This window comes from Impatiens glandulifera, chromosome 2 (genome assembly GCF_907164915.1).
Source record: "Impatiens glandulifera chromosome 2, dImpGla2.1, whole genome shotgun sequence".
Classification (NCBI taxonomy): domain Eukaryota; kingdom Viridiplantae; phylum Streptophyta; class Magnoliopsida; order Ericales; family Balsaminaceae; genus Impatiens; species Impatiens glandulifera.
The window spans coordinates 28470859-28498059 of record NC_061863.1 but is presented as its reverse complement, the minus strand read 5'-3'; the positions used below and the strand labels follow the sequence as shown (position 1 = coordinate 28498059).

The window sequence follows — 27201 nt, the reverse complement described above, 5'->3', positions numbered from 1 at the left end:
GAGTTTGGAGGATTTGTGAAGAATAGGGACAGATACTAATCCCTCATAGGATTATTATTAAAGAGTTTATTGTAAGTTGTTCACAATAGTTAGACTCCAGTCTCTATTATTAACACCGATCCCAACACATCTCCTTGCTCATTGTTCTTAATTTTCTTTTGATGATTCTTATCATAAAGAAAACGCAATATATGGTTGTGTTTAGTGTGGATTCTTCACCTGAATTATTGTAATCTTCTTTATGAGCTTTTAAAAAGGTCTGTAACTTTATTTTCTATTTCTGCAACAAGGAGATATAAAATTCAGCACAAAAAAAGACATGTGTATAATAAATCACTAAAGAATTCAGCTGAAATAAGCATATTAAATCAAACATAAAGTTAGCCCATTAAATTGATCCATCCCATAGTTATTGTGTTTCCATTCTTTTAAATTTCTCACCTCGTATTCAAAACCTTTTTGATACAAAGTTCTTGAACTCTTCTGAAAAAGACATAAGTAATGATTAGAATTGAGAAACTATCAATAATGGAACATAAACACACTTATGGGAATGAAAAATCATAATGTAACTAATATATCAAATTATATAGCTTTGTTGTTTCATTAAGATCCATTTTCAAATAAAGTAATTCAGGCCTATCATTTGGATTTGATGAAAATTTCACATTAGGATAAACAATAAAGGATCAATATAAAAAAATCACACTACAACAAAATGGGCTTTGGGTGACACATAATTGCCAACCCATATTAAGCGTTGGCAAAAGTCAGCAAAAAAATGTTTTTGCCAACCTTTCAATATCTTTAACAACCTTTATTTTATTATTCCTTAAAAAAATTTATAAGTAAATAATTAGATAAAATTTTGTTTTAATATTTTATAATTTTTATTTTAAATTTTATTTTGTAATTATATAGACTATTATTTTTTAAAATTAAATTATATACTTATTTTTATCTCAAACCTAAAATTTATTAATATTTTGAGTTAATTAAATATAAAGTCAATATTAATATTAAATTAATTAAATAGAATTAATATTCTTAAATAAATAATATAATAAAATTATTTATTAAATAAATTATTTATAATTTCAAGTTAAATTTAATAAATTTATAATTGGGCTAATTTAATGGTATTGTGAATTTTGTATGGGCTTTTTTCAAATGATATATGGGCTATTTTAATGGTGCCTTCTTAATGGATTTATTCATTTGGGCACTAATAAACCGAAAAGTTTAGAACAACAATTAATATTTTCTCTCCACTAGGTTTCTCTAATTTTGCTGCATCATCCATCCGCGCCGCTTCGTCTTTCCCGGACACCATCTACGCATCGAGATTCAAAGAAGAGTAAGAGTTTGATCTAAATTCTTCTAAGTTACGGATTTCTGTAAACAGACTTCTCTTCGTTTTCCGTCTTCATTCTCTCAGATTGCCAAGAGTAAGTTAGCTTCTTTGCATTCTTTAATCAGATCCATCATTTTATGTTTTCGCTCTTCCTGTTTAAGCACGATTCCGTAGTTTCATCTCATGCTATGTTTTATTGCTTCGTAGTTTGTTGTTTGTGGAAGATACAAATGAACTCTGTTTCATTCTCCAAGAATATGTTTAGCTAGTTTCTGCTTATCATGATGCGAATTCTAATCAATAGATCTCGTTGGTTTAGTACCGCATTTGATGATTTTCCTGGCCATTGATCGCTCTAGGGTGTATTCTTTTGTGATAAAATAGTGTATATATATGATTGTGGTTTTGTTAAGTATCTTCAACAGAACATTGACTGTAATTTCTCAAATTTTATGGCTATGAAGGTCTCGACCTAGGTTTATCTTATCTTCTTTAGTATATTTGTAACACAGATTTGTAGATCTTCTTATCTAAGTTTTTATAAGTTATTGATTCTGAAGGCAACAAAAGGAAAATGGTAGCCTTTGATATTTGTTAATATATTAGTATTCATCTTTCCCTTTAAGCAAATAGAATATAATGATGATAAGATTTTCTAATAAACCATTGATGTTGGCTCTCAGGGGTTCAGTGAATTTGGGGTTGATGGTGGACCAGCGGCTAAGACCCTGAAACCGAAGTTCAACATCTTCTTGAAGCATGCAACTGATCACACTGGTTTGAAAGTGTCAGATGTTGAAGTAATAATCAACTAGTTAGTCTGCTATAAGATGGTTTTGAAAAATAACGAAATTGTTTTCTGATATGATTGTTCTTTTCTTTGACAGATCAAACATTTAATTGCAGCTTCAATTGTTATGAAGGGATTGGGAAGCTTTCTTTTCATATTTGGGAGTTCAATTAGAGCCTATTTGCTGGTCTTTAGTGGGTATAATCTTTTTCTTTTTTATCAGAATTTGATATTGAATTCATCTCACAGTTTTGTTCTGTTTCAGCTTCTTCACAAATTGATAGCCACTCCAATCTTGTACGACTTCTACAACTACGATGATGACAGAAAAGAATATGGTCAACTTTTTGTTAAGTTTACACAGGTACAAATAACAGTCCATTTTCTCTTTATGATTCAAGATAAGGAACATAATTGATGGTCATTTTTTTTGTTTAGAGTCTGGCATTGTTTGGGGCAATACTGTTCTTCATTGGTATTAATAAAATATCTTCATCACTCTATGTTCTTCCCATTTCGTGATTTGTAAGTATTCCTCCTTCATTTCATAAAATATCTATCTATAGATCTGCATTTATTCATGTATTATCATCTCTATTAAGTCGATTCGAGCTTTATCTATTTCTGATCTCGATTTCTTGATCTTATATGAATTAGAAATGTATATACCATAGGTTAAAATCAAATGATGAATTATTCTCATGATTTGTGATAATTAGGTGTTTTTTGAACCGAAGATGTCAACAACTATTGATGTTACTCCTAAAGGTGGATTTAATCTCGACCTATGTCGGTGAAATGAAATTCTATTGAAGAAAAGACTGAAATCTTTAACTTTCCTTAAGACTGGAACTACCATTGTTGGCTTAATCTTCTAGGTAACTTTTTTCTTCACGATTCTCTGACTTCTCTCTATTGAACAAGCATTAATTATTGTTTCTGAATTGATTTACAGGATGGTGTTTTTTTTGATCTGATACCCGAGCTACTGAAGGACCAATTGTGGCTGATAAAAATTGTGAGAAAATTCATTACATGGCTCCTAACATCTATTGTTGTGGAGCTGGTACTGCGGCTGATACCAAGGCTATTACAGGTGATGTTATAGTTTTCTATATGTTATTATGATAGCATCGATTTACAAAATGTTAAACGTCTTTTGTCGTTTCTATTGTCTGTTTAGATATGATTAGTTCACAGTTGAAGTTACATCGATTCCAAACTGGTCGTAATTCGAGAGTGGTAACTGCTCTTACATTGTTGAAAACTCGTCTTTTCGGGTATTAATATTATCTTGTTATTTGAATGTTTTTTGTTTAGAATAGTTTATAAACTCAGATTTGATGATTATTTAGTTACCAAGGACATGTCTCTACTGATTTGGTTCTTGGTGCTTTGGTTCTTGGCGGAGTTGACATTATTGGTCCACATTTACACACTATGAGTTATATCTACAGAAATATAATCAACTATATAAGAAAATGTTATTTTTATGCAATAATCGGTTTGCAGATTTATCCTCATGGATCAACCGATACTCTTCCATTTGCCACGATGAGTTCTGGTTCACTTGCTGCTATGGCGATATTTGAATGAAATATGGTGAAGGTCTTACTGTAAGTAAGATTCTGTTATCACTTATTAAAAAAACAGTCATTTGAATTATTGTTCCTGATTATGGCCTTCGGTCCTCAGAAGGAGGATGGGGTCAAGTTGGTAATTGAGGCTATTTGCTATAGTATATTAAATGACTTGGGCAGTGGAAGCAATGTTGACCTTTGTGTGATCACAAAGGTTAGTTCACTTTCTCACTTTGTTTTAGGAGTCAAACAAAGATGACAATTTTTACCATTTTGAAAAAACACTTTCTTAATGTCAGTTATTTTAGGTTTTATATTAGACATCTAGAGTTTGTTTGATGTTATATGAAGGATAATTTTTTGATAGTTTGGTTGATAATGAAGTGAATTATGATGGGCCCTAATGTATGATTGTGTACGATCTTTGCAGGGACAAACAGAGTATTTAAGAAACCATCTAGCGCCTAATCCTCGTACTTATGTTAGCAAAAAAGGCTATACCTTCTCTAAGAAGACTGGTTAGTAAACCTCATTTATTCTGATTTATTATTCTACATGCCTTCATCATGTGTTCTAGGAGAAAATGTTTCTTTCATGTTTGTAGTGCATGTCTTAGTTATACTCCTTTTACTTTCTTTGAAAATAAATGATTTCGTTACTTGTGATAAAATTCGAAAGGAGAACCAAACTTGACATTAACTATGACTATTTTCTTGTTTTCAATTGTCTGATTCTTTTGCTTTCTAATTTATGTTCTATATTTAATTAGGGTGAAGAAATAGAGGTTTTACTAGTGACAATGCCAGACTGCAAAGTGAGGTAAAAACTTACAGTTATCTTTAGCATTAATGGTATTGAGTAATTTTGTCTAATATGTTTTCACAACTTCATTAATAGAAGTTGATAAGCAAGTTAAGGGAATTATACCAACACTGATCGCCAAAGGATATCAATGAAGTCAGCCAAAGGATTTGAGATCTTCAAAGGATATCAATGAAGTCAGCCAAAGGATATCAATGAAGTGTGACTGAAAGTAGTTAAGTTATTTTCAGGAACTATTTATTTGAAATTTAATGTATTTTATTTAAATAAATTTAACATTAAATGTAAGTTAATTAATTAATGTTCTTTTTATTTAATTATTAAAGTTTTTTTATTACTTTGAAAATTGTATTGATGTTTTTCTTTAATTATTTAATTTATAACAAAAATTAAATAAAAACATCTTAAAAAATGTAGAATTATAAATAAAAATAAATAAAATTTTAAAAGAATTGTTAAAATAATAGGTTAAAAATAAATTAGACTTTTGGCGACGTTTAATTACTGTTACCAACGCTTAAATAAGCGTCGTTAAATATTCTCCCTTTGGCAACGCTTAAAATTTTAATACCGACGCTTAAATAAGCGTTGTTAAAACTTGCGCCCACCCTGCTTTTGGCGACGCAAGAATAAGTGTCGGTAATATTTTTGGCGACGCTTTTAAGGGTTGGCAGAGATCTTTTTAAGCGTCGCCGTTGGTCTTTTTTGTTGTAGTGTCACAAGACAACTTTGAGAAAAATCATTTACAGATAAAAAGAGTATAGTTTAAGAAATTAACATTGAATTCACTTGATTAGTTCACTTATAAACAAAAATAAGTATTTGTTCATGTAAGGACAGATAACAAATCAACAACAGAGTAAAATTGAGAAAACACCTAAAAATCTCTTTAATTAAAAACTATTAGCATTTCTTCAGCATTTAAACATGTAAAAGAAATGATTAATCTCTATTTCTTTCATATCCACAATAGACATTAGTTTTGAATACATTATGAATAAAATTGATATTTAAATTATTCTCATAATCGTCTCTTTTCATATATTTATTCTTCATTCAAGTAATGAAAATAGTTTAAAAAGTAGAAATCTCATGCATACCTATAAATTGCGAACTGAAAAATTCATATAGATGACCGAGAGAGAGGAGAGGAGAGTGGAGGAAAATATGATACGTAAGTAATCAAATAACTATCTCTATATAATCATATATTTTTTAATTATTTTTAATTATTTATTTGTATGGATAAAAATAGTAAGAATCCAAGTTCTCAGGTTGATTATGATGTTAGTCAATCGTTAAAAAATTTTGTTTTAATTTTATTTAAACAATAAAGTTAATATTTAAGTTATTAACTAAAATATATTTTTCATAATTTTTTAATTACATTTTAAATTTAAATTAAATTAAAATTATTTTACTGAAATCATTAAAATTGAATGATTATAGTCATAATTTAGTTACATTTAAGTGTTTTAGATGAGGAAGTCATATTTCTTATATTTTATAATAATATTTTAAAATAAAATTTATATATTTAAATTATTTAATTAAAATAAAATAAATCAAACAATAAATAGTTCAAGATTAAACAAACTACGAATTATTTTCAAATAACTTACCCAAACAAAGTTTGATTGAAAATACGGCTAAACATTGTTTTTCTTTATATATAAAAGTTGTTAGAATTTATTCAAATAATATTTTAAACTAGGAGAATTGTTATAACTAGATTTTTAATACTTTATCCCTATCAAAGTTGAATAGTTAAATATAAATGTATTTAAAACAAAAATTCAATATTTTATTTTATATAATATATAAAATTGATATATTTTTGTTTGCTTCTCACTTAAAATGTCTAATGTTAATGTGAATGTCATTATTGTATAGGTCATGCTAACATTTTTCATTCATACAAAAATAAAAAATAAAAAAAAAGTTTTAAGTGTATATATTAGTGATGAGAAATAAAACAAATAAATTGAACAAAACAATTATGATTTAAGACAAAAAAAATATTGTTACTATCTAAATTATTTTAATAATAAGATTCTAACCATGTTATTAATAGACGAAGATACTTATAACCGGATACTTGTATCTACCGAAATACCTACCGAAATAGTAGATAATACTAATTAATAAGCTATCTCGACTCGATAATGATGGTTAGGGAACATTGCCTATACGCAGCTCGACCTTGAAAAAGAAAGTGTCAAGGATAAGCTTGATATTGTTGTAGAATTATTTGAAAGGTATGAAATAAAATTTCATTCAAGAAAAATGTAGGTTTTATATTATCATTTAGATTAAATTATTAAAAATGACAATAAATTTAGTATTTTAAATTAAATGAATTAAGTAATTTGATGAATGAAAATATATATCATATAATATGATTGAGATGTTTTTTTTCTTCTAAAACTCAATATAAAACTAACTCAGTCCTTTTTATCAAAATAAATGATTTTTAAATACCTCAAAACCAAAAATAATTTTTGAAAATAACCAGATTTCTGATAAAAAGCCTTGAATTTAATCCAAATTAAAATGCATTATTCAAATCATAAACTAAAATAATTAAATACCTTTATTAAAATGACTTTTTATATTTAAAATTTATAAAAATAATATAAATATATTTAGTATTTTAAATTAAATTAATTAAGTAATTTGATGATTAAGAATATACCTAATATAATATGATTAAGATTTTTTTTTTCTAAAACCCAAATAACTCAATATCAAACTAGCTCAGACTTTTTAATGAATTAACTCATTTTTAAATATCTCAAAAACAAAAATAATTTTTGAAAATAACCAGATTTTAGATAAAGCCTAGAATTTAATCCAAATTTCATCATATTATTCAAATCATAAAGTAAAATAGCACAATACTTTTTGTAAATAAATCTTCTTTTCAAGATTATTTCACAACTTATTAGAGGTTACTAGAATTGATATAGATGAACAATATTTAATAAAATCATTAAGAATATTGAATTTTCATCTTCAAAATCAAAATTGTTTATAAAAAATTCCGAATTTTTTGAATTGGTAGAAGTGTCTCTCATTCATCTTATGACAACAAAATTGATTCTTCTACCTTCAAAAAAATCTTTCTGAATCATTCTTGAGGTCCAATTTCTCTTAATTTACAAAATCCTATAGGTGAGAATAAATGTTGATATTTTATATAAGATATAATTGTGCTAGAAAATATGTACATATCCCATTTCTTTGTTTTCTATACCCATTTGTCCACTAACTAATACTGTGTAGGAACATACTATAAACAAAGAAATATGTAAGTAAAGATCAACTAAATTAAACAAAAAATATTAAAATATTAAAAGCTTTGAAATTCTTCGATTTGGTATAGAAGTGTCTCTCATTCATCTTATCACGACAAAATCGATTCTTCTATCTCCCAAAAATCTTTCTACACCATTCTTGAGCTCCAATTCATCTTAATTTATAAAATCCTATGAATTTATTGTCTTATAATAAATGTTGATATTTTATATAAGATATAATTGAGCTTGAAAATATGTACATTATATCATTTTTTTCAATACACATTTGTCCACTAACTAATACTGTGTAAAAACATCCTCAAAATAAAGAAATATGTTTAGTAACATGTGTATGATTGTATCTTATATTTATCTTGATTAGAAACGTTAAGACCTAAATATAAGTAAAGATCAACTAAATGAAACAAAAAATATAAAAAGCTATGGAATTCTTCGATTTGGTATAGACGTGTCTCTCATTCATCTTATGACAGCAAAATTGATTCTTCTATCTCCCAAAAATCTTTCTACACCATTCCTAAGCTCCAATTCCACTTAATTTGAAAAATTCTATGGAATTATCTTAAGTAGAAATAAATGTTGATATTTTATATAAGATATAATTGTGCATGCAAATATGTATATATCCCATTTCTTTGTTTTCAATACTCATTTGTCCACTAACTAATATTGTGTAGGAACATACTATAAACACAGAAATATGTTTAATATATGATTGTATCTTGGATTTATCTTGATTAAAAATATTGAGACCTAAATGTAAATAAAGATCAACAAAATTAAATTAAACAAAAAAAATCAAAAAAATATCAAAGTCAGGTTTCAATTATTGGACCATTAAATTATGGGTCTACCACGCTTTCATTGTGCCACTCTAATTTATTTTATAAAACTGTAAATAATACATTTTATTTATCTTAAAAGCTTATTACCAACAAAAATTTTGATATTTTATCAGTTAAATATATTTTGATTTGATTTTTGAAAAAATTTAAAATGATGAAACAAATAAAAACCAATAAATCGACAAAAAATGATATCGTTTTAAGACAAAAGAATTTTTACACTAATCTAAATTATTTTAACAATAAGATTCTAATCTAATTGTATAGTATATTGAAATAGATGACAAGATTAATAATGTCTTCCGATTGATAAATCGTGTGACAGTTAGGACACACGTTGTCTCTACAGAGTTTTGCTTTGAATTTTTTTTTATAGAGGATAAGTTTGAAAGAAGTCTATTTACAGAAATTGAATAAAGTTAAAACTTTTTGACATACTAGAAAGAACTACTTCTATACATTTCTATACATGTTAAATGCAATTTCAATTACCCTTGTCGTCAACATATAGAAGAAATAACTAGACAAGTCAGATTTAAAGATTTACGTGATGATATGAATTTAATCTTAAATAATTCGGTCTCGAATCAAAATATGTTAAATAATCAATCATGTTTTTTTAAAATTATTTTTCATTATATATTTAGGTGAACTTGTTTTTTATGGAGTTACTTCAGGCGTTTGAAAGATATAGATTAAAATTTTATTTTTGATGAAAATGTGAGATTTGTTTGGATTAAGTAGAATAAATTATTAAATTATTTTTTATTTAAAATTTATAAAAATATAATAAATACTTAAAATATATGTAGGGACAGATGGAAAGGGTGGACACGCATCCCAAACATATGTTATATGTAATATAATAATAAATTAGTTGGGAAACTCAAATAACTTTTAAACCATTAATAAAAAAGCCTAAACTAAATTTAAAACTAAAAAGGCTAAAAATTCCTAAACTATATTAGTTGCGTCATTCCTCTTATACTCTTCAGCCCTTAGTGAAGATTTTAGTTTGTTATTACAAAGACTCTTTACCACTCACCAATTCAGCACTCAACATCTAGCCAGCTAGTGATCTTATTCACCGCTTCAGCCTTCAACTATCCGTAATCTGAGACGGCGAATTTAATACGATACCTTATTCTTTTTAGGTATTTCGTATTTAATTAGTCGAGCAATAATATTGGATTAAGGATTAAGCCATTTAGGGTTTTTGGGTAAGTGGTAAGTGGTAACCAATTTCAATTAGTAATTTAGAGCTTAGGAGTTTGAAGTGAGTTCTTTTTCTATTTTAAATTTCACTACTCCATGCTCAAAACTTTAGAGAAAATGGATGAAATGATATTTTGGACCAAATTAATAAATTTTTCCAATTGAACTTTATCACAATATTTGATTTGAATAAGCATTTGATTGAATAGTTAACCTAGCCCCTTGTTGTTTAAAGAAACTCTCCACATATGCTTTTTGTTAATAGTTTTTGTTTATTATTAATTTTATCACAATTTTGAATTTTCATGTTAGGTTGTTGATTTGATTATGTAAGAGATAAATAATCGTTTTTTAGAAGTTAATACGCAATTTCTTGGTTTGATAACATGTCTTCATCCAAGAAATTCATTCTTCAATTTGATGTTCGCTCATCTGGCTTGCTGAACTTTATCCCGTAGATTATAGAGGCACTGATTTTTTTAGTTTTGAAAAACACTATATGAATCTAAGACTAATAAGATAAAGAAGAGATGAAGTATTAACCACACAAACACGATAAATGACACATGATTTACGTGGAAACACAAGACGGAAAAACCTCGGGCAAAGTAGGAAAAATTCACTATGGTTAAAGTAAAAAATTACAACTTAGAAAGAAAAAAAAATAATTATGGCAAATATTATGTGTGTGAATGCTGTAAATAAAACTCTAACAAAGACAATATATTTATAGTCACATAATTTGTTGGGTCAAATTATTTTGACTAAGTGTTGAAATAATTTAACCACTGAGATTTTGATGATGAAATGAATTATGAGTTTTGATGCAGGTGTATCGAAACAATATTTCATATGAATTGGTTCTAATGAGGGTCATTAGACCGATTTTGGCATTCAATGCATAGAATTAGACGTACAGTCTAACTCATCGGAGTTAGACGTGTAGTCTAATGAATGCATAGAATTAGACGTACAGTCTAACTCATCGAAGTTAGACGTGTAATTAGACGGATAGTCTAATGAACACACGGAATCAGACGTAAGTCTAATAGATAGAATTAGACGTACAGTCTAACTCATCGGAGTTAGACATGTAGTCTAATGAATGTAAAGAATTACACGTAAGTCTAATGAATACACGGAATTAGACGTAAGTCTAATATATTCGGAATTAGACGTAAGTCTAATATATTCGGAATTAGACGTACAGTCTAACTTATCGGAGTTAGACGTGTAGTCTAATAGACTTGTAATTAGACAGATGGTCTAATATGTTCGGAATTAGACGTGCAGTCTAACTCAGTGGTTATTGTAATTAGACGTAAGTCTAATTCTATTAGACCAGGCGGTCTAATAGACGTTTTTATTCAAAGGAGATGTGTGATTTCATTAGACTAATTTTACAATCCGTCTAACTGAAATACGTCTAATGCTTAATTTAAGTAGTACGCTTGAATCTAGCATTTCACCTACCTACGTGCTATAGTTGTACCTTACTCCTGCTCCACTTTCCAGTGAAGATTAGTACAATAGCTATATGCAACCAACCACGGAATGCCATGTAAGAGAATTTTCCTCATATTACTTGTTTTGTAGGTACATCCCTGATGGAATATTCGGCGCACTACCAGTGATGTACGGCCACGATCCTTGTGCTCAGTACCTGCTGTGTACAATGGAGTCTTTCCAATGGAAGAGTGCCACGTATCATTCTTGAAGATTCGACCGTTAGCTCCTGCTCAGTATTTAACAAATCTTAAGGACAACGGACGAAGCACTGGAACTTACTGGATTTTACAATCTGCCTTACACAACGAACAAGCAATCTGATTTGGTAGTGAGAGAAACTACTTAATCATCTTGCTTACTGAACTCATACTGTGAAGCTGCTTTCTGATTGTACTGTGTGTGAATCAAGAGAGAGCTAGAATCAAAACACCTTTAGCTAAGTGATATTCTTCATCTTGTAATTGAATAGAAAGTGTTTTGTTCAATAGTGAGCTAAGTGTGTGTAAATTGTATTTGTTAGGATCGGGGACGCCCTTGGAGGACCGGGGTGTTTCCGGTTTCTGAAAGGGTAGCCTCTTACAACACGCACAACACTTTGGTGATAGTCCGGTTAGAGACTATAACCGTTCTCAGCACTTCGCAAACTGTCACAGACTCTTGAACCGGGTTCAAGGGCGGAAATGTCTGTTTCAGTTTGAAGCAACGTATGCGACTTAGATGATGTATAGGAGGAGTCGGTTTTAGAAATATGAGTCGACCGGTTTTTGATATAAGGAGTAAGATTATTTCTGGTTTATGGTTAGGTTAGGTGAGTAAGCAGTAAATAAAGGAAATAACACGAGACAAGATTTTTTATGGATGTTCGGAGCAAACTCTCCTACGTCACCCCTTCTTCTCAGGTTATGAGAAGGATCTCCACTAATTTTCAGAGTTGCAACAATTACACAGCCGGTCGAGCCCAACTCGCTACTCGCCGGTTACACCAACTCACTCTTGATGTAATACACAAAACAACACAAAACACAAACAAAGCAAAGCCTCCGGTAAATGACACAATGGTTTTAGATCGTACGTAAGATTTATTTATCTCTCTAAGATTTTCGTAACTTGTGTCGCCATTAATGAGGTCGCTTCGTCTTCCTTTTATAGTGAGGATGATCCCAACGGTTACTTTCTTCTCTCACCGTGGGATTGGTTAATCCAGCGTCACGCCGGTGTAGGGAGGTTGCTTGAATGTTTCACCTTCCTCAACACTTGGCAAACATGCAGACACTCCTCAGGTAAAGATTACGTTGCCGATTTGCAGATTCGGATACGTGTCAGACATGCACCTTCCGGCTGTCGAAGTCGGATCAGTAAATCATCATTGTTTTCCTCGCATGCTTCTGATCGGATCTTATCTTCGTTTATCCCTTCGAGACACGTCTATTTCGTCATATTACGTCATCTCTGCAGATTGTAGTTTCCGGTTGTTTCTTACACAGTATAGTCCGGCTGGAATGTAAACTTGTCTTTGCTAGCCGGTCTCTTGAGAGAGTTAAAACCAGTTCCTCTGATTTTGACTTGATCACTTGGAACCGGATTTCTTTGAAGTGTTCTTCAGCCGGTTTATGAGGCTCCGGCCAGTTTGTGCAATTCGATCTGTTCCTGCAAATAGAAGTTAATAGTTGTTTAGTTTTTCTGGCCAGTTCCAAAAATTAACTTTACTTAATTTTTCTTATCAATTTATCCCTTTTTGATTATTTAGAATAAATATTCAAAACTTGTAATGTATGGCCGGTTTGAAAAATGTGTTTTAACAATTTCTTTCTTTTGATGTTTTTCTGTGTTTAAGAAAAATTTCAAAGCATGTTTTGATTTTTCAAGGAATATTTAGTAAACTGAGTACTTAAACGTATGAGAAAAAGTGAATGAGTTCTGAAATAAAACCAAACATAGATAAATTGTTCAAAAGAAAGAGAATAAGCTAAGGATTGGATGACCCCCCTTTTCATTTTCTTTCTCTTTCCGCCTCCTTTCTTCTTCTTCCCTTGCCTTCCATTCCCTGTCTCGTCGTTCAGCGTCGAATTGCCATCCGGCCGATACACTTGAGATGCCGGGAGTTCGTTTGCCGAATCCAAAACCGCCACAGGCTGGTTTGGGTGGGCGAGACGTTTGAGCAACAATCGGTCTGGAGCTTGGGGTTGCGGTTGAAATTTCGACTGCTTTCTTCTTACGCCGGTTGAGTTCTTCGAGGTCCTCTTCTTCTTCTTCGTCAAGAGGTTCTTCGTTTAGTCCGACCGGTTGAGTCTCTCTTCGACTGTTTCGTTCTGCCAACTTCATCACCTCCGGAACCGCTTTTCGCTTGTTCTTATTCCTTATCTTCATAGAGTGTGAGGGTTGAGCCGGTGTTTGTTCTGATAGAGCGGCTTGTTCTTCCTCAGCGCATTGCTTGGCAAGCGCAAGATCTTTCTCTTCAGTTTCCTTCTTTTACCGTTCCCTCTCCCTTTCTTCGTCTTGAAGTATCTTTGCAGTTTCGGCATCAGAATTGATTTGCGCTTGAGTATTGTTCACTTGAAGTTTGGACAGTTCCCCAATCTGAGCAGCTATAGCCTGCATTATATCTATCAAAGGAGCGATTGCGATTTGGATGGATTCTGCGATCAATGACTTGACTGAAGTTTGCACGGTTTCATCTATCATCAACCTCATTGATGTTTGAGCGGTGTTGGCAATTTCGGTTTGAACGGATCCCCGGATAGTGTTTGTCAGATTAGTTTCAACTATTGCAATCTTCTCATCGGTTGCAATACTGTATTTCCCAAGGCAAGAGATGAGTGTATCGATCACCACTTGCTTTACCTGCTCAAGTTCCGAGGCCTTATCAGTTTGAGGAGGATCACTTCCCCGGTTTTCTGCTGTCATGGAGGTCTCTCCGGTAGCAAAGAAAGGCTTGCTTTGATATAGGTCGCATGGGTTAAGTGATGTCTGCAATCGTTCCTCCATTCTGCTTCGAGCCGGTCAATATTTTTAATGAGTTTTTCACGCACTGGGTGAAACCGCTCAAACATTCTCGCTTCGATTGGAGTTAATGTTGCTCCTTCTGCCTCTCTCAATGCATCTTCTATTGCATGTAACCGGGCGCATTCGTGAATCGCCGCGGTTTTGCTGAATGCGGCTTGAATGACATTGGTACCCGCAAGTTTGAGAGCTATTTCTTCTAGTTCCAATAGTTTCTCCCAGTGTCTGTTACCGCTCATCTCCGGGATCATGTCTGATAGCTTTGTCTCACAACAGAGCTTGACCCATAAGTGGTATGGTGATATCAACTCACCAGCATCTTTGTTCATATTCAGAAGTAGCTGCTCAAACATCTCCTCCTCTTCTTCTGCTGAAATGAGGTCCTCGGCCTCGGTTATAATCTCAGGTTGGGAACCGGTCTTCATAACACCTTTTCCCTTTACCGCGGAATCTTCAAGTAAAACCTCTTTGCCTTTGTTAACCTGAATTGGACCTTCAGGTGTTAAAGTTGAATCAGCTGCCCCATCTTGGGCCGATTGGAGCGTTGTATCGATTGGAACGGACTTGTTCCCCGCCGAACCGGATGGTTCTTTTTATTCAGTATTTCCCTCCTGAGCCGGAGGGGTGATGTTCACAGTTGTGGTCGTTTCTTCGACCGAATGGATTTCACTCTGACCGGGTATCTCAACCTGATCAGCTGGCTTAAGACGACTTGACACATCGTCTTCGGTTTCCTTAACAATATTTTGGACTATGTCCACAATGACCTCTGAAGTCTTTAAACCTACGTCGGCCATTATCTCGTCGAGGTTCTTGTTAGGAGACTTGGAGTTTTCAGAGTGAACACTAACCTCTGCTGCCTCCTTTGATGTTGATTCGGTTTCTTGGCTCCCCGAGGGTTCGGCTTGCCTTGTGATGGAGAGTCGACATGGATGGGATGAACGGTGTTGATGGGAATAGGCTGAAAGACGTCTCCGGTTCTCTTTGGCGAATGATCCGAGGAAAGAGTTTTCTCGGAGTCAGCCGGTTTATTGGAGCTCTTCTTTGCGGATGACTTCTTCCTTCCCTTTTTCTTCTGGGAGGCCTCGACTTGAACCGCCTTCCCCTTGGGATTTCTTGTTTCGAACTTTCTTCAGCCGGTGCGGATGAGCCTGTTCTTTTTGAGGACATCGTTCTGGAGGACTTCGGCTTGGCCGCTTTGGCAGTCTTCTTGCTCATTGGCTCAGAGGTAAGAATGTTAGCGGGTGGGAGCGGTTCACCTTCACCAAGTTCCACATTAAGGAACTTAAGAATTTTGACAATTTGCATCGCGAAGGCCTGAACCCGGCCATCCTTCTTTACTATCATTTCACAGAACTGTTCGAAGATAATGGCTCCCTAATCTATCTTGTCACCGCGGACAATCGCCATCATCATTTTCAACTTGAGTTTGGTCAAGTTATCGAAGTTACCTCCTCTACCCTGAAGTGAACGAGAGATTATGTTCAATAGCCATTTGAACTCCGGCTTGAGTTTATTATTACGGCTTGAATGAGTCACCAGATTCTGGTCGTCAGCCGATATCACCAACTAGACCGCATTTGATTCTACATCAGTTAGGCTTGTCTTGAAGTCCAGCCCGGTGTTCGTAAACCGAGTGCTTAAGAGAATAGCTCATCCGTGATGTTAACAGTTTTGCCGCTGACGGTGGCGGAGACCGTCCTCTTCGTTAAAGTCGACGTCGCCAGAAACTCCATGACTTCCGTTGGGTGCACGACGAACGGACCAGACAGGAACGTTTCCAACCCCGCATCCCTTAGAGATTGAAGCACAGCCTTGTTCTCCTCCCCGGCGTGTTCGTCGATATCGTGGAAATCGACCTGCAACATGAATTGAAATGGTGCTTTACCTAGACCATGTCGATCTTGTGAATGAAAAAGATGAAGAACATCGATGAACAGAAGTTAGAGAGCCTTTTATGATTTTGAGAATTTTTAGAGAGAGAAAGCTTGTGTAGAGAATGAACTGTTCTAAACTTATATAGGAGGCGGTTTTGAACGGTTGGAAGATGAACCGTCGCTTGGTTATATTTTGGCGCCAACTTTCCCACCAAAAGTTACTGCAGTAACTTTCGGCGGTAAATGCGGAGAATACAATGGGCGGTAAATTTGTGTGGTAAAACCGTGGGCGGTAAGTTTTTCAAACTTTTCATTTTTGCTTGAGATTTTGATTTACCGGAAGCTTTGTTAACCGGAAGTTTCGTTTAACATGAAGTCTTATGTTTATTGAGGTCAAAAACGGAAAGAAAGATATTGTGAATAACTGGAGACTTTAAAATTTAGAAATTTTATAAATAAGTCTGAAGCAAAGAGTACTGAAGCGGTTTTCGGTCGTACAACAAAATGACCAAAAACCGGAAAGAAAAACAGACAATTTAATCTAGATCGATCAAATCCCCCTCTAGCATTCTGACAAGCCACTTGGTCACGGTGTTGTCGGGTGTCCGTTCCTCAATCCTCGATATCCATCTATCTAGCATGGATAGAGTCAGAGTGTTGGCCGGTCCGACAGGGACACCGAGCCCGAGGTTGCGGCGATGAGTCTCCAAAAATCGAGTGATTTGTGGAGCGAAACCGATCCTTCCTCTTGGAGCGGTGATGAGATGCTTCAAGTTTATTGGCGATTTGCGGATGATGGCTATCATAATGTCGAAAGCCTCCCGGTTATAGTTTTGGTTGGGCATTCGGCCCATGATAGACCGCTGAACCAAATCATGAAAGACCTGGTAGTGAGGAGCGAGTTTTTCTTTCTTCCCGTGGTCGTCGACCGGTTCGATGGAAGAGGAGAAGATATAGCCGAAGTCTTCCTTAGCCGGAAAGAATGGCGTTGGGAAGTCAGAGAATCCTTCGGTTGGAAGGTTGAAGAAAACAGCAAAATGCTCTTCGGTAAGCCGAAAAAATTTTCCGTCAATGATGGTCCTTATACTACCATCATTAAGAATGTGCCCATTGTTGAAGAACTCGCACACCTCCTCTACGAGGATGGTGTCTGATCCTTCAAGAAAGTTTTGAAGCCCCGATTCTATGATCGGTTGAAAGATGGTATCGTGAAACCGGCCATCTTTTATTTCTTCGAAGTTGACTACGATTGAGTTTCTTAGTTCAACAGTCATTTTGGAGAAGAGTGGGAATGAGAATCGAAAGGAGTTCTTTGAACTTTCAAGCTTAGAGAGAAGAGTAATGGAAGCGTGTTTGAAGATGAAGGATTGAGCCCTTTTTATAGCTTGAGCGGTTGGGTGCATTAAATGAGAATATTTTGAAAAATCAGACCGTTTATGTTTGGTCATAAATGTTTTGTCAATTTTCAAGAGGATAAGAGTATGTCTAGTCAAATCGGATTAGGCATGCTTCTTGAAAGCGAATATTTCTGTTTCCAAGAGTGATTTGATTTGGTTTGATACGGCGCATTTAATGCTGGTCATTTACTTTAGGATTTTTCTTTGATTTTTTACTGAAATGGAAAGAAATTATCTTCATTAATTCAAGGTACCAAACCGGTAGTACAACAAACTTACCGGTTTGGGAAAGGATAAAAGGATGAGGGATGATTTAAACATTAGATCACCCAGCCGCTTGATTCCTCTTTGCCTTAGCTGCTTCCCACCGGTCGATCAGCTCTTAGACTCTCTCCTTTGTGAGCACATGCTTTGGATGGAGAGTGACGAAGGGTCCGGAGTGGATATCCAGACTAGCACAAAAACCGCTTAGTTGAGGAGCGTAGCCGGTTTTATTTGAAAGAAGCATCTTCTTCAGGTTGCTGAAGATGATCCAGGACCAATTTACCGGTGTCCCAATCGTAACGGCGATCATCATCTCGAAAAGCCTTTGGGTTTAGTAATAACCTTTCTCTCTGCCCAGAACAGACTTTCCCAGAATCTCACAAAGAAGCTGGTACTTGTGAGAGAGTTGGCTTTTAACACCCCAGGGTCTAACCGGGATGTCAGAGTTAGAGAACCGATGACACATTTCTTCAATGGTCACCAGAGAGTAGGTTAAATCGGTTACCCCTTCAGTGGGCAAACCGCAGTATTCAGCGAAATCCGTCTCGCTGAATAGAAAGGATTGACCGTAAACCCGTGCAACGATTATGTCTCGATGCACCTCCTTTGCGATCTGGAAGAATTCATCGACTACTAAGTAGTCGATGATGAATCTGTTTTCAAGAAATCCTCTTAGCCCGCTTCTTTCAACGGCTAAGAACATTTCTTTGACATCATGATCTTCGTATTGGTAGATCGAGTTGAAATCAGCCAATAAAATTTTCTTTGCTAGTGAGTTGGAGTTCATGTTCTTGAGATAGTTTAAGCTCAAGATAGTTTTGTGAATAGTGAATTTTGTGAAGAATTGTGAGATTATGAGGGTGGTTTATATAGCCAGGGGTTCGGCTAGATTAATAGGTTAAGCATGCTCAGTGATGTCATCAGTTTAGTTAATAGGCTTTAACTTGTTGAAGTGTATAATGTTTATTTCCAATGCAAATGTAATTATTACTAAGATATTCATGATGAAAAAAATCTATTGACAAGATGTGAGTCTCCCTCTCTTGATGATGGACACATGTCGTCATCTCGATTGCGGTAGACGATTTTATTTATTACAGGCTTCATTTTTCAAGATATGCATGAAAACGCAGTTAGCTATCCCAAGTTAACTGGAAAAGTTCAGTCCATCGAAACTAGAGTGTATTTGTACTAAGCGGTCTTCCATGACCGGCTTTAGTTGGATACTTTATTCCGATTGTGAAGAAATGTTGAGTCACATCAACATTTGTTCAACTTTGGATTAAGTATATCCACTTCTACCAAGTCATTTCAACCGTATAGTAATTATACACGTGATTTGACATCATGAAGTGATTAGGCATAACTGGAGACTTCCTCCCGGTTAGCATTCTTGAATTTTCAATGACCTATTTGAATATGGTTAGAGAAGCGAGAGCTTCTCCCTGAACACATATCCCGGTTTTTCATTATTATGTATGTAAGCAGTATGCATGCATGATCATGATATAAGTTGCTTAACGTCAGTAATTCCTAGAATATTTCTAAAATGAGAGAACTTAGCTTCCTATAGCGGTTTGGTGAAGATGTCAGCTACTTGTTGCTCGGTCGAGACGTATTCCAACCGGATGTGTTTCTCCTGAACATGCTCCCGGATGAAATGGTGTCTTATATCAATGTGCTTTGTTCTTGAGTGCAATACCGGATTGTATGTGATCGCTATCGCGCTGGTGTTATCACAGAATATTGGTGATTCCTTGGCTACTACGCCAAAGTCCCTTAGTTGTTGTTGGATCTAGAGGAGTTGTGCACAGCAGCTTCCGACTACTATATACTCTGCCTCTGCGGTTGATGTTACAACTGAGGTCTGTTTCTTGCTGCTCCAGGTAACTAGCCGGTCACCTAGGAACTGGCAGGTTCCACTTGTACTCTTTCTATCGATCTTGCATCCTGCGTAATCAGAGTCTGAGTAGCATATGAGGTTGAAACTCGAGTCTTTTGGATACCAAAGTCCCACTTCTTGAGTTCCCTTCAGATATTTTAATATTCTTTTGGCCGCAGTGTAATGTGATTGCTTTGGATTGGCTTGGAATCTCCCGCATACTCCAACCGCAAACAAAATGTCAGGTCGGCTGGCTGTTAGGTAAAGCAATGATCTAATCATTCCTCGATATGTTGTGATGTCAATGGCTTGACCATCCTCATCTTTGTCTAGCTTTACGGAAGGGCTCATTGGCGTAGCCGCCTCCGCGCATGTATCCATTCCAAACTTCTTCAATAGTTCAGCTGTGTACTTTGGTTGGCTTATAAAATTTCCGGCTTCAATCTGCTTAACCTGAAGTCCTAGGAAGAAACTCAGTTCTCCCATCATACTCATTTGAAATTTGTCTGTCATCATTTTTCAGAATTTATCACATAATTTTGGATCAGTTGATCCGAAGATAATATCATCGACATAAATTTGAACAAGTAATATGTGTTCCTTTCTCTCAAATTTGAAAAGTGTTTTGTCAACTAAGCCTATTGTAAATTTGTGATCAAATAGGAATTGTGTTAACGTATCGTACCAGGCTCTTAGAGCCTGTTTCAAACCGTAAAGGGCTTTCTTTAGCCGGTAAACATGGTTTTCGTGTTCTGGATTTTTGAAACCTGGAGGTTGATTAACATATACCTCTTCATTTACTTTACCGTTTAGAAAAGCACTTTTAACATCCATTTGAAAAACATTGAAATTTTTGAAAGCTGCATATGCTAAAAATATTCTAATGGTCTCAAGTCTAGCTACAGGGGCAAATGATTTTTCAAAATCAACACCTTCTTCCTGTTTGTAGCCTTGAGCCATTAACCGGGCCTTGTTCCTCGTAACTAAACCGTCTTCATTGAGTTTATTTCTGAATACCCATCGTGTTCCTATAACCGATTTATTTTTCGGTCAAGGGACTAGATACCAGACTTTATTTCTCTCAAACTCGTTTAATTCCTCTTGCATTGCTAGGATCCAATCGGGATCTGACAATGCTTCATCCACCTTTTTCGGCTCAATTTGTGATATGAAAGCGGAGTTTTCATAGTGTTCCAAATTTTGTTGCCTAGTTCGGACGGGTGAGGATATGTTACCTATTACTAGTTCAAGAGGATGATTTTTATTCCTTCTGAGGTTTATCCGAGACGTGTCTATCAAGCTTTCGGTTGGCTGGTCAAGGTTAGACTGATCGGTAGGCTGAACAGAGTCAGACTGACCGATTTCTTCAGTCGAAACTGAAGAGTCAACTTTCTACGGTACTGCAGCTTGAACAGGCTGAGGTTCAACATCAACCGCTTGGTCATTGACAACTCGTCTAAAGACCGAAACCTCGTCTTCATCATCAGAATAGATATTGAAATTTTCCATTCTGTTGTGAAGGTCGAAGGGTAATGCAGTGTTTCGTTCAACCGATTCATCAAAAACAACGTGGGCTGTTTCTTCAACTGTTAAAGTCCTAGTATTATATATCATATAGGCTTTACTTATAGCTGAATATCCCAACATTATTCCCTCATCGGATTTAGCATCAAAAGCGGTCAAGTAATTCTTGCCGTTGTTGTGAACAAAACATTTGCTACCAAAAATTCGAAAATACCGTATGTTTGGTATTCGATCATAGTATATTTCAAAAGGGGTTTTGGAAAAACGTTTAGTTACTAAAGATCGGTTTTGTGTATAGCATGCGGCATTGATAGCTTCAGCCCAAAACTTTTGAACAATACCCGAATCAGCTATCATTGACCTTGCGGTTTCCTTGAGAGTTCGGTTTCTTCTCTCAGCCAGGCCGTTTTGTTGAGGAGTTCTGGCACTAGACAACTCGTGTCTAATACCGGAATCATCAAGAAAAGTGGTTAATCTTCTATTTATAAACTCAGTTCCTCTATCACTTCTGACTTTTTTTACTCGAATAGATTTTTCATTTTGTATTCTCAAAATCAATTTGATCAGGTTTGGAGTTGCTTGGTTTTTAGAGGCTAGAAATGTTACCCAAGTAAATTTAGAATATTCATCAATGACTACCATAGTGTAATGCATGCCTCCTAGACTAGTTACTTTAACCGGACCAAACAGATCCATATGTAGAAGTTCTAAACATCGTTCAGATTGATAATTTCCTTTACTTTTGAAAGATGACTTTATTTGTTTACCCATTTGACATGCAACACATACTTTATCTTTTGAAAACTTAACATTTGGAAAGCCGTAGACTAGTTCTTTAGAACATATAAAGCTTATTGTTTTGAAATTCAAGTGGTTTAGCCGTTTATGCCAAAGCCAGTTTGGATAATTTCCGGCTATCATGCACACAGGTTTTTCAAAATCAGTTTTTCAATTAACTTTGTAAATATTTCCCATTCGGTTACCGGTTAAAAGAATATCATTTTGCTGATTCTTAACTAAACATGCATTTTTATGAAATTTAACTTTATAACCTACATCGCACATTTGACTTATACTTAATAGATTAAAATGCAGTTCTTCTACCAGTAATACATTATTTATGGATAGGTTACCATGGACAATCTTACCCTTGCCCACGGTTTTACCTTTCGAGTTGTCACCGAATGTTATGACTGCTCCGGTTTCATACTTGATGTCGGTTAGTAGCTCATCGTTGCCGGTCATGTGTCTTGAGCATCCTCTGTCCAGATACCATTCCGAGTCCTTTAGCCGGTTGCTTCTCCTAATCTGCAAAAGAAAATTATTTACACCCTTTTGGTACCCACATTCAGTTGGGTCCATGGTTGATTAGTCCCTTTGGGATCCAGACTTGAATAAGTCGGATCACTTTCCCAGTATCTGTTCTTATAATGTTTGGCTTAACTTCTTGACTATTACTCAAGAATGCCTTATGTTGTGGTGATGAGTTTCTTTGAGACCTAGATCTGCTTGTTTTATTTTGTTTCCTGTTGGCTTTCCTTCTCTCAAGATGAGGCCAATTTTCTAATTCAGTCGGACTTACATATTTTAGTTCTTCTTCCGGTTTTAGATCATGTTTTTCCTCATTTTCGGTTGTTGAACTCTTGATAAATCTTATGAATGGAAGATTGTCTTTCGTGAGTTTCATTTCGTTAGGTTGATTTGATTCGTTTTGTTTGTTTTGTTCGTAACCGATACCAAATCTACATTTAGGGTGTCTTTTATAATTACACATCTGTTTTACGGCTTGACGAGATCTCTCCCACGCAGCCGTAACATACAGTGCTCGTTCATCGGTTTTAGTTACCGGTTGATCTGTCTCCTCATTATCTAAGGATTGTTCATCTGGTTCATACATTGCGGTTTCGCATGACTTATCAGCGATACCACTTGACTCTACGGTTTTAGGTTCTACCGGAGTTGGTATGTATGCAGATATGTTTCTGAACTCAGCGACCATTTCGTTGAGTGCAGAAATCAAATCTTCCTTAGAGAACTCATCAGAAGAGAAATCAAATACCTCTTCGTCGTTTGCCATGAAGCATGTTACCATTTCTTCATTATCTTCGTTGTCGGAATACGCCCATTCGCTTCCTCCGTCGGATGCAATGAGTGCTTTCTGAATTTCCATCCCTTCGTCGGCATGTTGGTCGTCGTTTCTCCGGTAGTCGTTCCGTTGGTTGTCATTTTTCCGGTAGTTGTTCCCTTGGTAGTTGTTACCCTGTTACCGATTGCCTTGATAGTTGTTGCCTTGATAGTTACCTTGATAGTTTCCTTCCGGTTTTCTGTCATCTCTCCTCGATTTTCTACATTCTGACCTGAAATGTCCAAAACCGTCACAGTTATAACATCTTTTATTTGATTTATCTACATAATTATAATTAAAGTTGTTGTTAGATGGTGGTTGATTCTTCTTCATGAATCTCCCAAATTTCTGAGCTAACATCGCCATCACATCCTCACTGATCTGATCAACATTTTTGACTGGAGCCGGAACGGTTGATACTTGGACCGTCGGTTCCACCGATGTAACCAAAGCTCTAGTTGCCGTTGACGTGGATGCTTCATCTTCGATCCGAGACTTAATCTCGAACTCGTAGGCTTTTAGATCCTCAAACACATCATGCAACTTCATCTGCCCGAGGGTGCTTGATTCCCTCATCACCATGGTCTTGATATCCCATGTGCTCGGCAATGATCTTAAGGCTTTGATAATTACTTCTCGGTTGTCGTATTTCTTTCCGAGTGTTTGAAGCTCGTTGACCACACTGGTGAACCGGTTACTGAATTCCTTCATATTTTCCCTCGGTTTCATCCTGATGTTTTCATATTTCTGTGTAGCCACCAAGATTTTGTTATCCTTTATTCTTTCATTTCCTTCATGGATTTGAATGATCGTTTTCCAGGCTTCCTTTGTATTATCGCAGGCTGATATCTTGTTCAGGGTGTTATCGTCTATTGTCTTATAGATGTGCCTCATGCAATGGTTGTCCAGATTACTCCGTCTTCGATCTTCATTTGTCCATTCGTCTAGCTCCTTGTTGATCTTGATTGGCTCATCTCATCATCTAGAGTAATCAGATGTAGATACATTTGTTTCTTCCAACTGCTAAACGCTTCACTGTTTAGCATTGGCGGCTTGTCGCTGTGGGTCATGCTTCCCATCTTCTTCGATTGCTTGAGTGCTAAGAACCTCGCTCTGATACCACTTGTTAGAATCGGGGACGCCCTTGGAGGACTGGGGTGTTTCCGGTTTCTGAAAGGGTAGCCTCTTACAACATGCACAACACTTTGGTGATAGTCCGGTTAGAGACTATAACCGTTCTCAGCACTTCGCAAACTGTCACAGACTCTTGAACTGGGTTCAAGGGCGGAAATGTCTGTTTCAGTCTGAAGCAACGTATGCGACTTAGATGATGTTTAGGAGGAGTCGGTTTTAGAAATATGAGTGAACCGGTTTTTGATATAAGGAGTAAGATTGTTTCTGGTTTGTGGTTAGGTTAGGTGAGTAAGCAGTAAATAAAGGAAATAGCACGAGACAAGATTTTTTATGGATGTTCGGAGAAAACTCTCCTACGTCACCCCTTCTTCTCAGGTTATGAGAAGGATCTCCACTAACTTTCAGAGTTACAACAATTACACAGTCGGTCGAGCCCAACTCGCTACTCGCCGGTTACACCAACTCACTCTTGATGTAATACACAACACAAAACACAAACAAAGCAAAGCTTCCGGTAAATGACACAACGGTTTTAGATCGCGCGTAAGATTTCTTTATCTCTCTAAGATTTTCGTAACTTGTGTCGCCATTAATGAGGTCGCTTCGTCTTCCTTTTATAGTGAGGATGATCCCAACGGTTACTTTCTTCTCTCACCATGGGATTGGTTAATCCAGCGTCATGCCGGTGCAGGGAGGTTGGTTGCACGTTTCACCTTCCTCAACACTTGGCAAGCATGCAGACACTCCTCAGGTAAAGATGACGTTGCCGGTTTGCAGATTCAGACACGTGTCAGGCATGCACCTTCCGGCTGTCGAAGTCGGATCAGTAAAGCATCATTGTTTTCCTCGCATGCTTCTGATCGGACCTTATCTTCGTTTATCCCTTCGAGACACGTCTATTTCGTCATATTACGTCATCTCTGCAGATTGTAGTTTCCGGTTGTTTCTTACACAGTATAGTCCGGCTGGAATGTAAACTGGTCTTTGCTAGCCGGTCTCTTGAGAGAGTTAAAACCAGTTCCTCTGATATTGACTTGATCACTTGGAACTGGATTTCTTTGAAGTGTTCTTCAACCGGTTTATGAGGCTCCAGCCGGTTTGTGCAATTCGATCTGTTCCTGCACATAGAAGTTAATAGTTGTTTAGTTTTTCTGGCCGGTCCAAAAATTAACTTTACTTAATTTTTCTATCAGTATTTGATTCGAATCATATGATAGTGAATCCTTCCGGTGGTTGGAAGAAGGGGTGACGTAGGAGAGTTTCTCCGAACATCCATAAACAAACTGCTGTGTTCTTCATTTCTGTCATCTTTTCATATTTCATCTTGAGCTTCAAACCCAAGTAAACAATTCCGCCTTGAATCTGTTTCAAGTGTTTACAAGTGCTTGCGTAGAATAGAAAGCGAATTAAATCCCTAACAGGATTTCTTTCAAACCGTTTTTCATAAGCCTTCATCCTTAGCCAGACCCCGTCTCTATCGATAAAGTTCATCCTATCAATTGGTATCAGAGCCTTATTTCTATTCTCAAGCATCAAGAACCCGTAGCATGTCTATCATCAATGAAATTCCTTTTCTGTCAAGGGACAACTACGAATGTTGGGTGATAAGAATGCAAGCTCACTTGGCTGCTATTGACTATGATATCTGGAGCGGTATTACCGATGGCCCCATAAAGATTTCGAGGCCAAGAAGTGAGTGGACTACTGAAGATAAGATAACCAACAACCTGGATAACGTTGCTAAGAATATTTTGTACCAGTCGCTCAACATGAATATGTTTTGTGAGATCAAGTCATGTTCCACTGCTAAAGAGATATGGGATAAGCTTAATCAGATCTACGGTGCAAACTCTCAAGCAAAGAAGAACCAGAAAGCGTTCATATGCAGTAAAAACAAATTCAGTTGGGCTTCAAATCCGTCAGCTAGAAAACGGAATTCTTATCAACCAGGCCAAATACACAAAAGAACTACTAAAGATGTTTGGTTTGGAGAACTGTTCTGCAGCAGCTACTCCAATGAGTTCTTTAGTTAAATTGGATAAAGATGAAGGTGGCCAAAGTGTCGATGTAACAGCATATAGAGGACTCATCGGTTCTTTGCTGTATGTAACTGCTAGCAGACCAGACATTCAATTTGTTGTTGGTGTCTGTGGCAGATTTCAAACTGATCCTAAACTCTCTCATTTTACTACTGCTAAACGTATTCTTAAATACTTAAAGGGAACTCAAAATGTGGGACTGTGGTATCCGAAGGATTCTAGTTTCAATTTAATTAGTTTCTCAGATGCAGATTATGCAGGATGCAAAATTAATAGAAAAAGCACAAGTGGAACTTGCCAGTTCCTTGGAGATCGTCTAATCACATTGTTCAGTAAGACGCAGACGTCAGTCACCACATCTACAGCTAAAGCAGAGTATCTTGCAGCTGGAAGTTGTTGCTCTCAAGTTTATGTGGATTCAACAACAACTCATAGACTATGGGATTGAGGCTGATGAATCTCCAATTTTCTGCGACAACACAAGTGATATCGCAATCTCCTACAACCCAGTTCTGCATTCTCGG

At 35.6% G+C, this 27201-nt stretch overlaps 1 protein-coding gene and 1 pseudogene across 1 annotated transcript; both read left to right on the top strand.

Annotated features, from left to right (window-relative positions):
- The first annotated feature begins 1177 nt into the window (after positions 1-1177).
- LOC124924548 lies at positions 1178-3014 on the top strand. Its single transcript, XM_047464569.1, has 8 exons — positions 1178-1193; positions 1276-1357; positions 1406-1448; positions 2038-2154; positions 2242-2331; positions 2410-2508; positions 2583-2669; positions 2864-3014. The coding sequence occupies exons 1-7, from the start codon at positions 1178-1180 to the stop codon at positions 2664-2666; spliced, it is 531 nt and encodes a 176-aa protein (XP_047320525.1). The 3' UTR covers positions 2667-2669; positions 2864-3014.
- Positions 2676-4247, top strand: LOC124926933 (annotated as a pseudogene).
- Positions 4248-27201: the final 22954 nt, after the last annotated feature.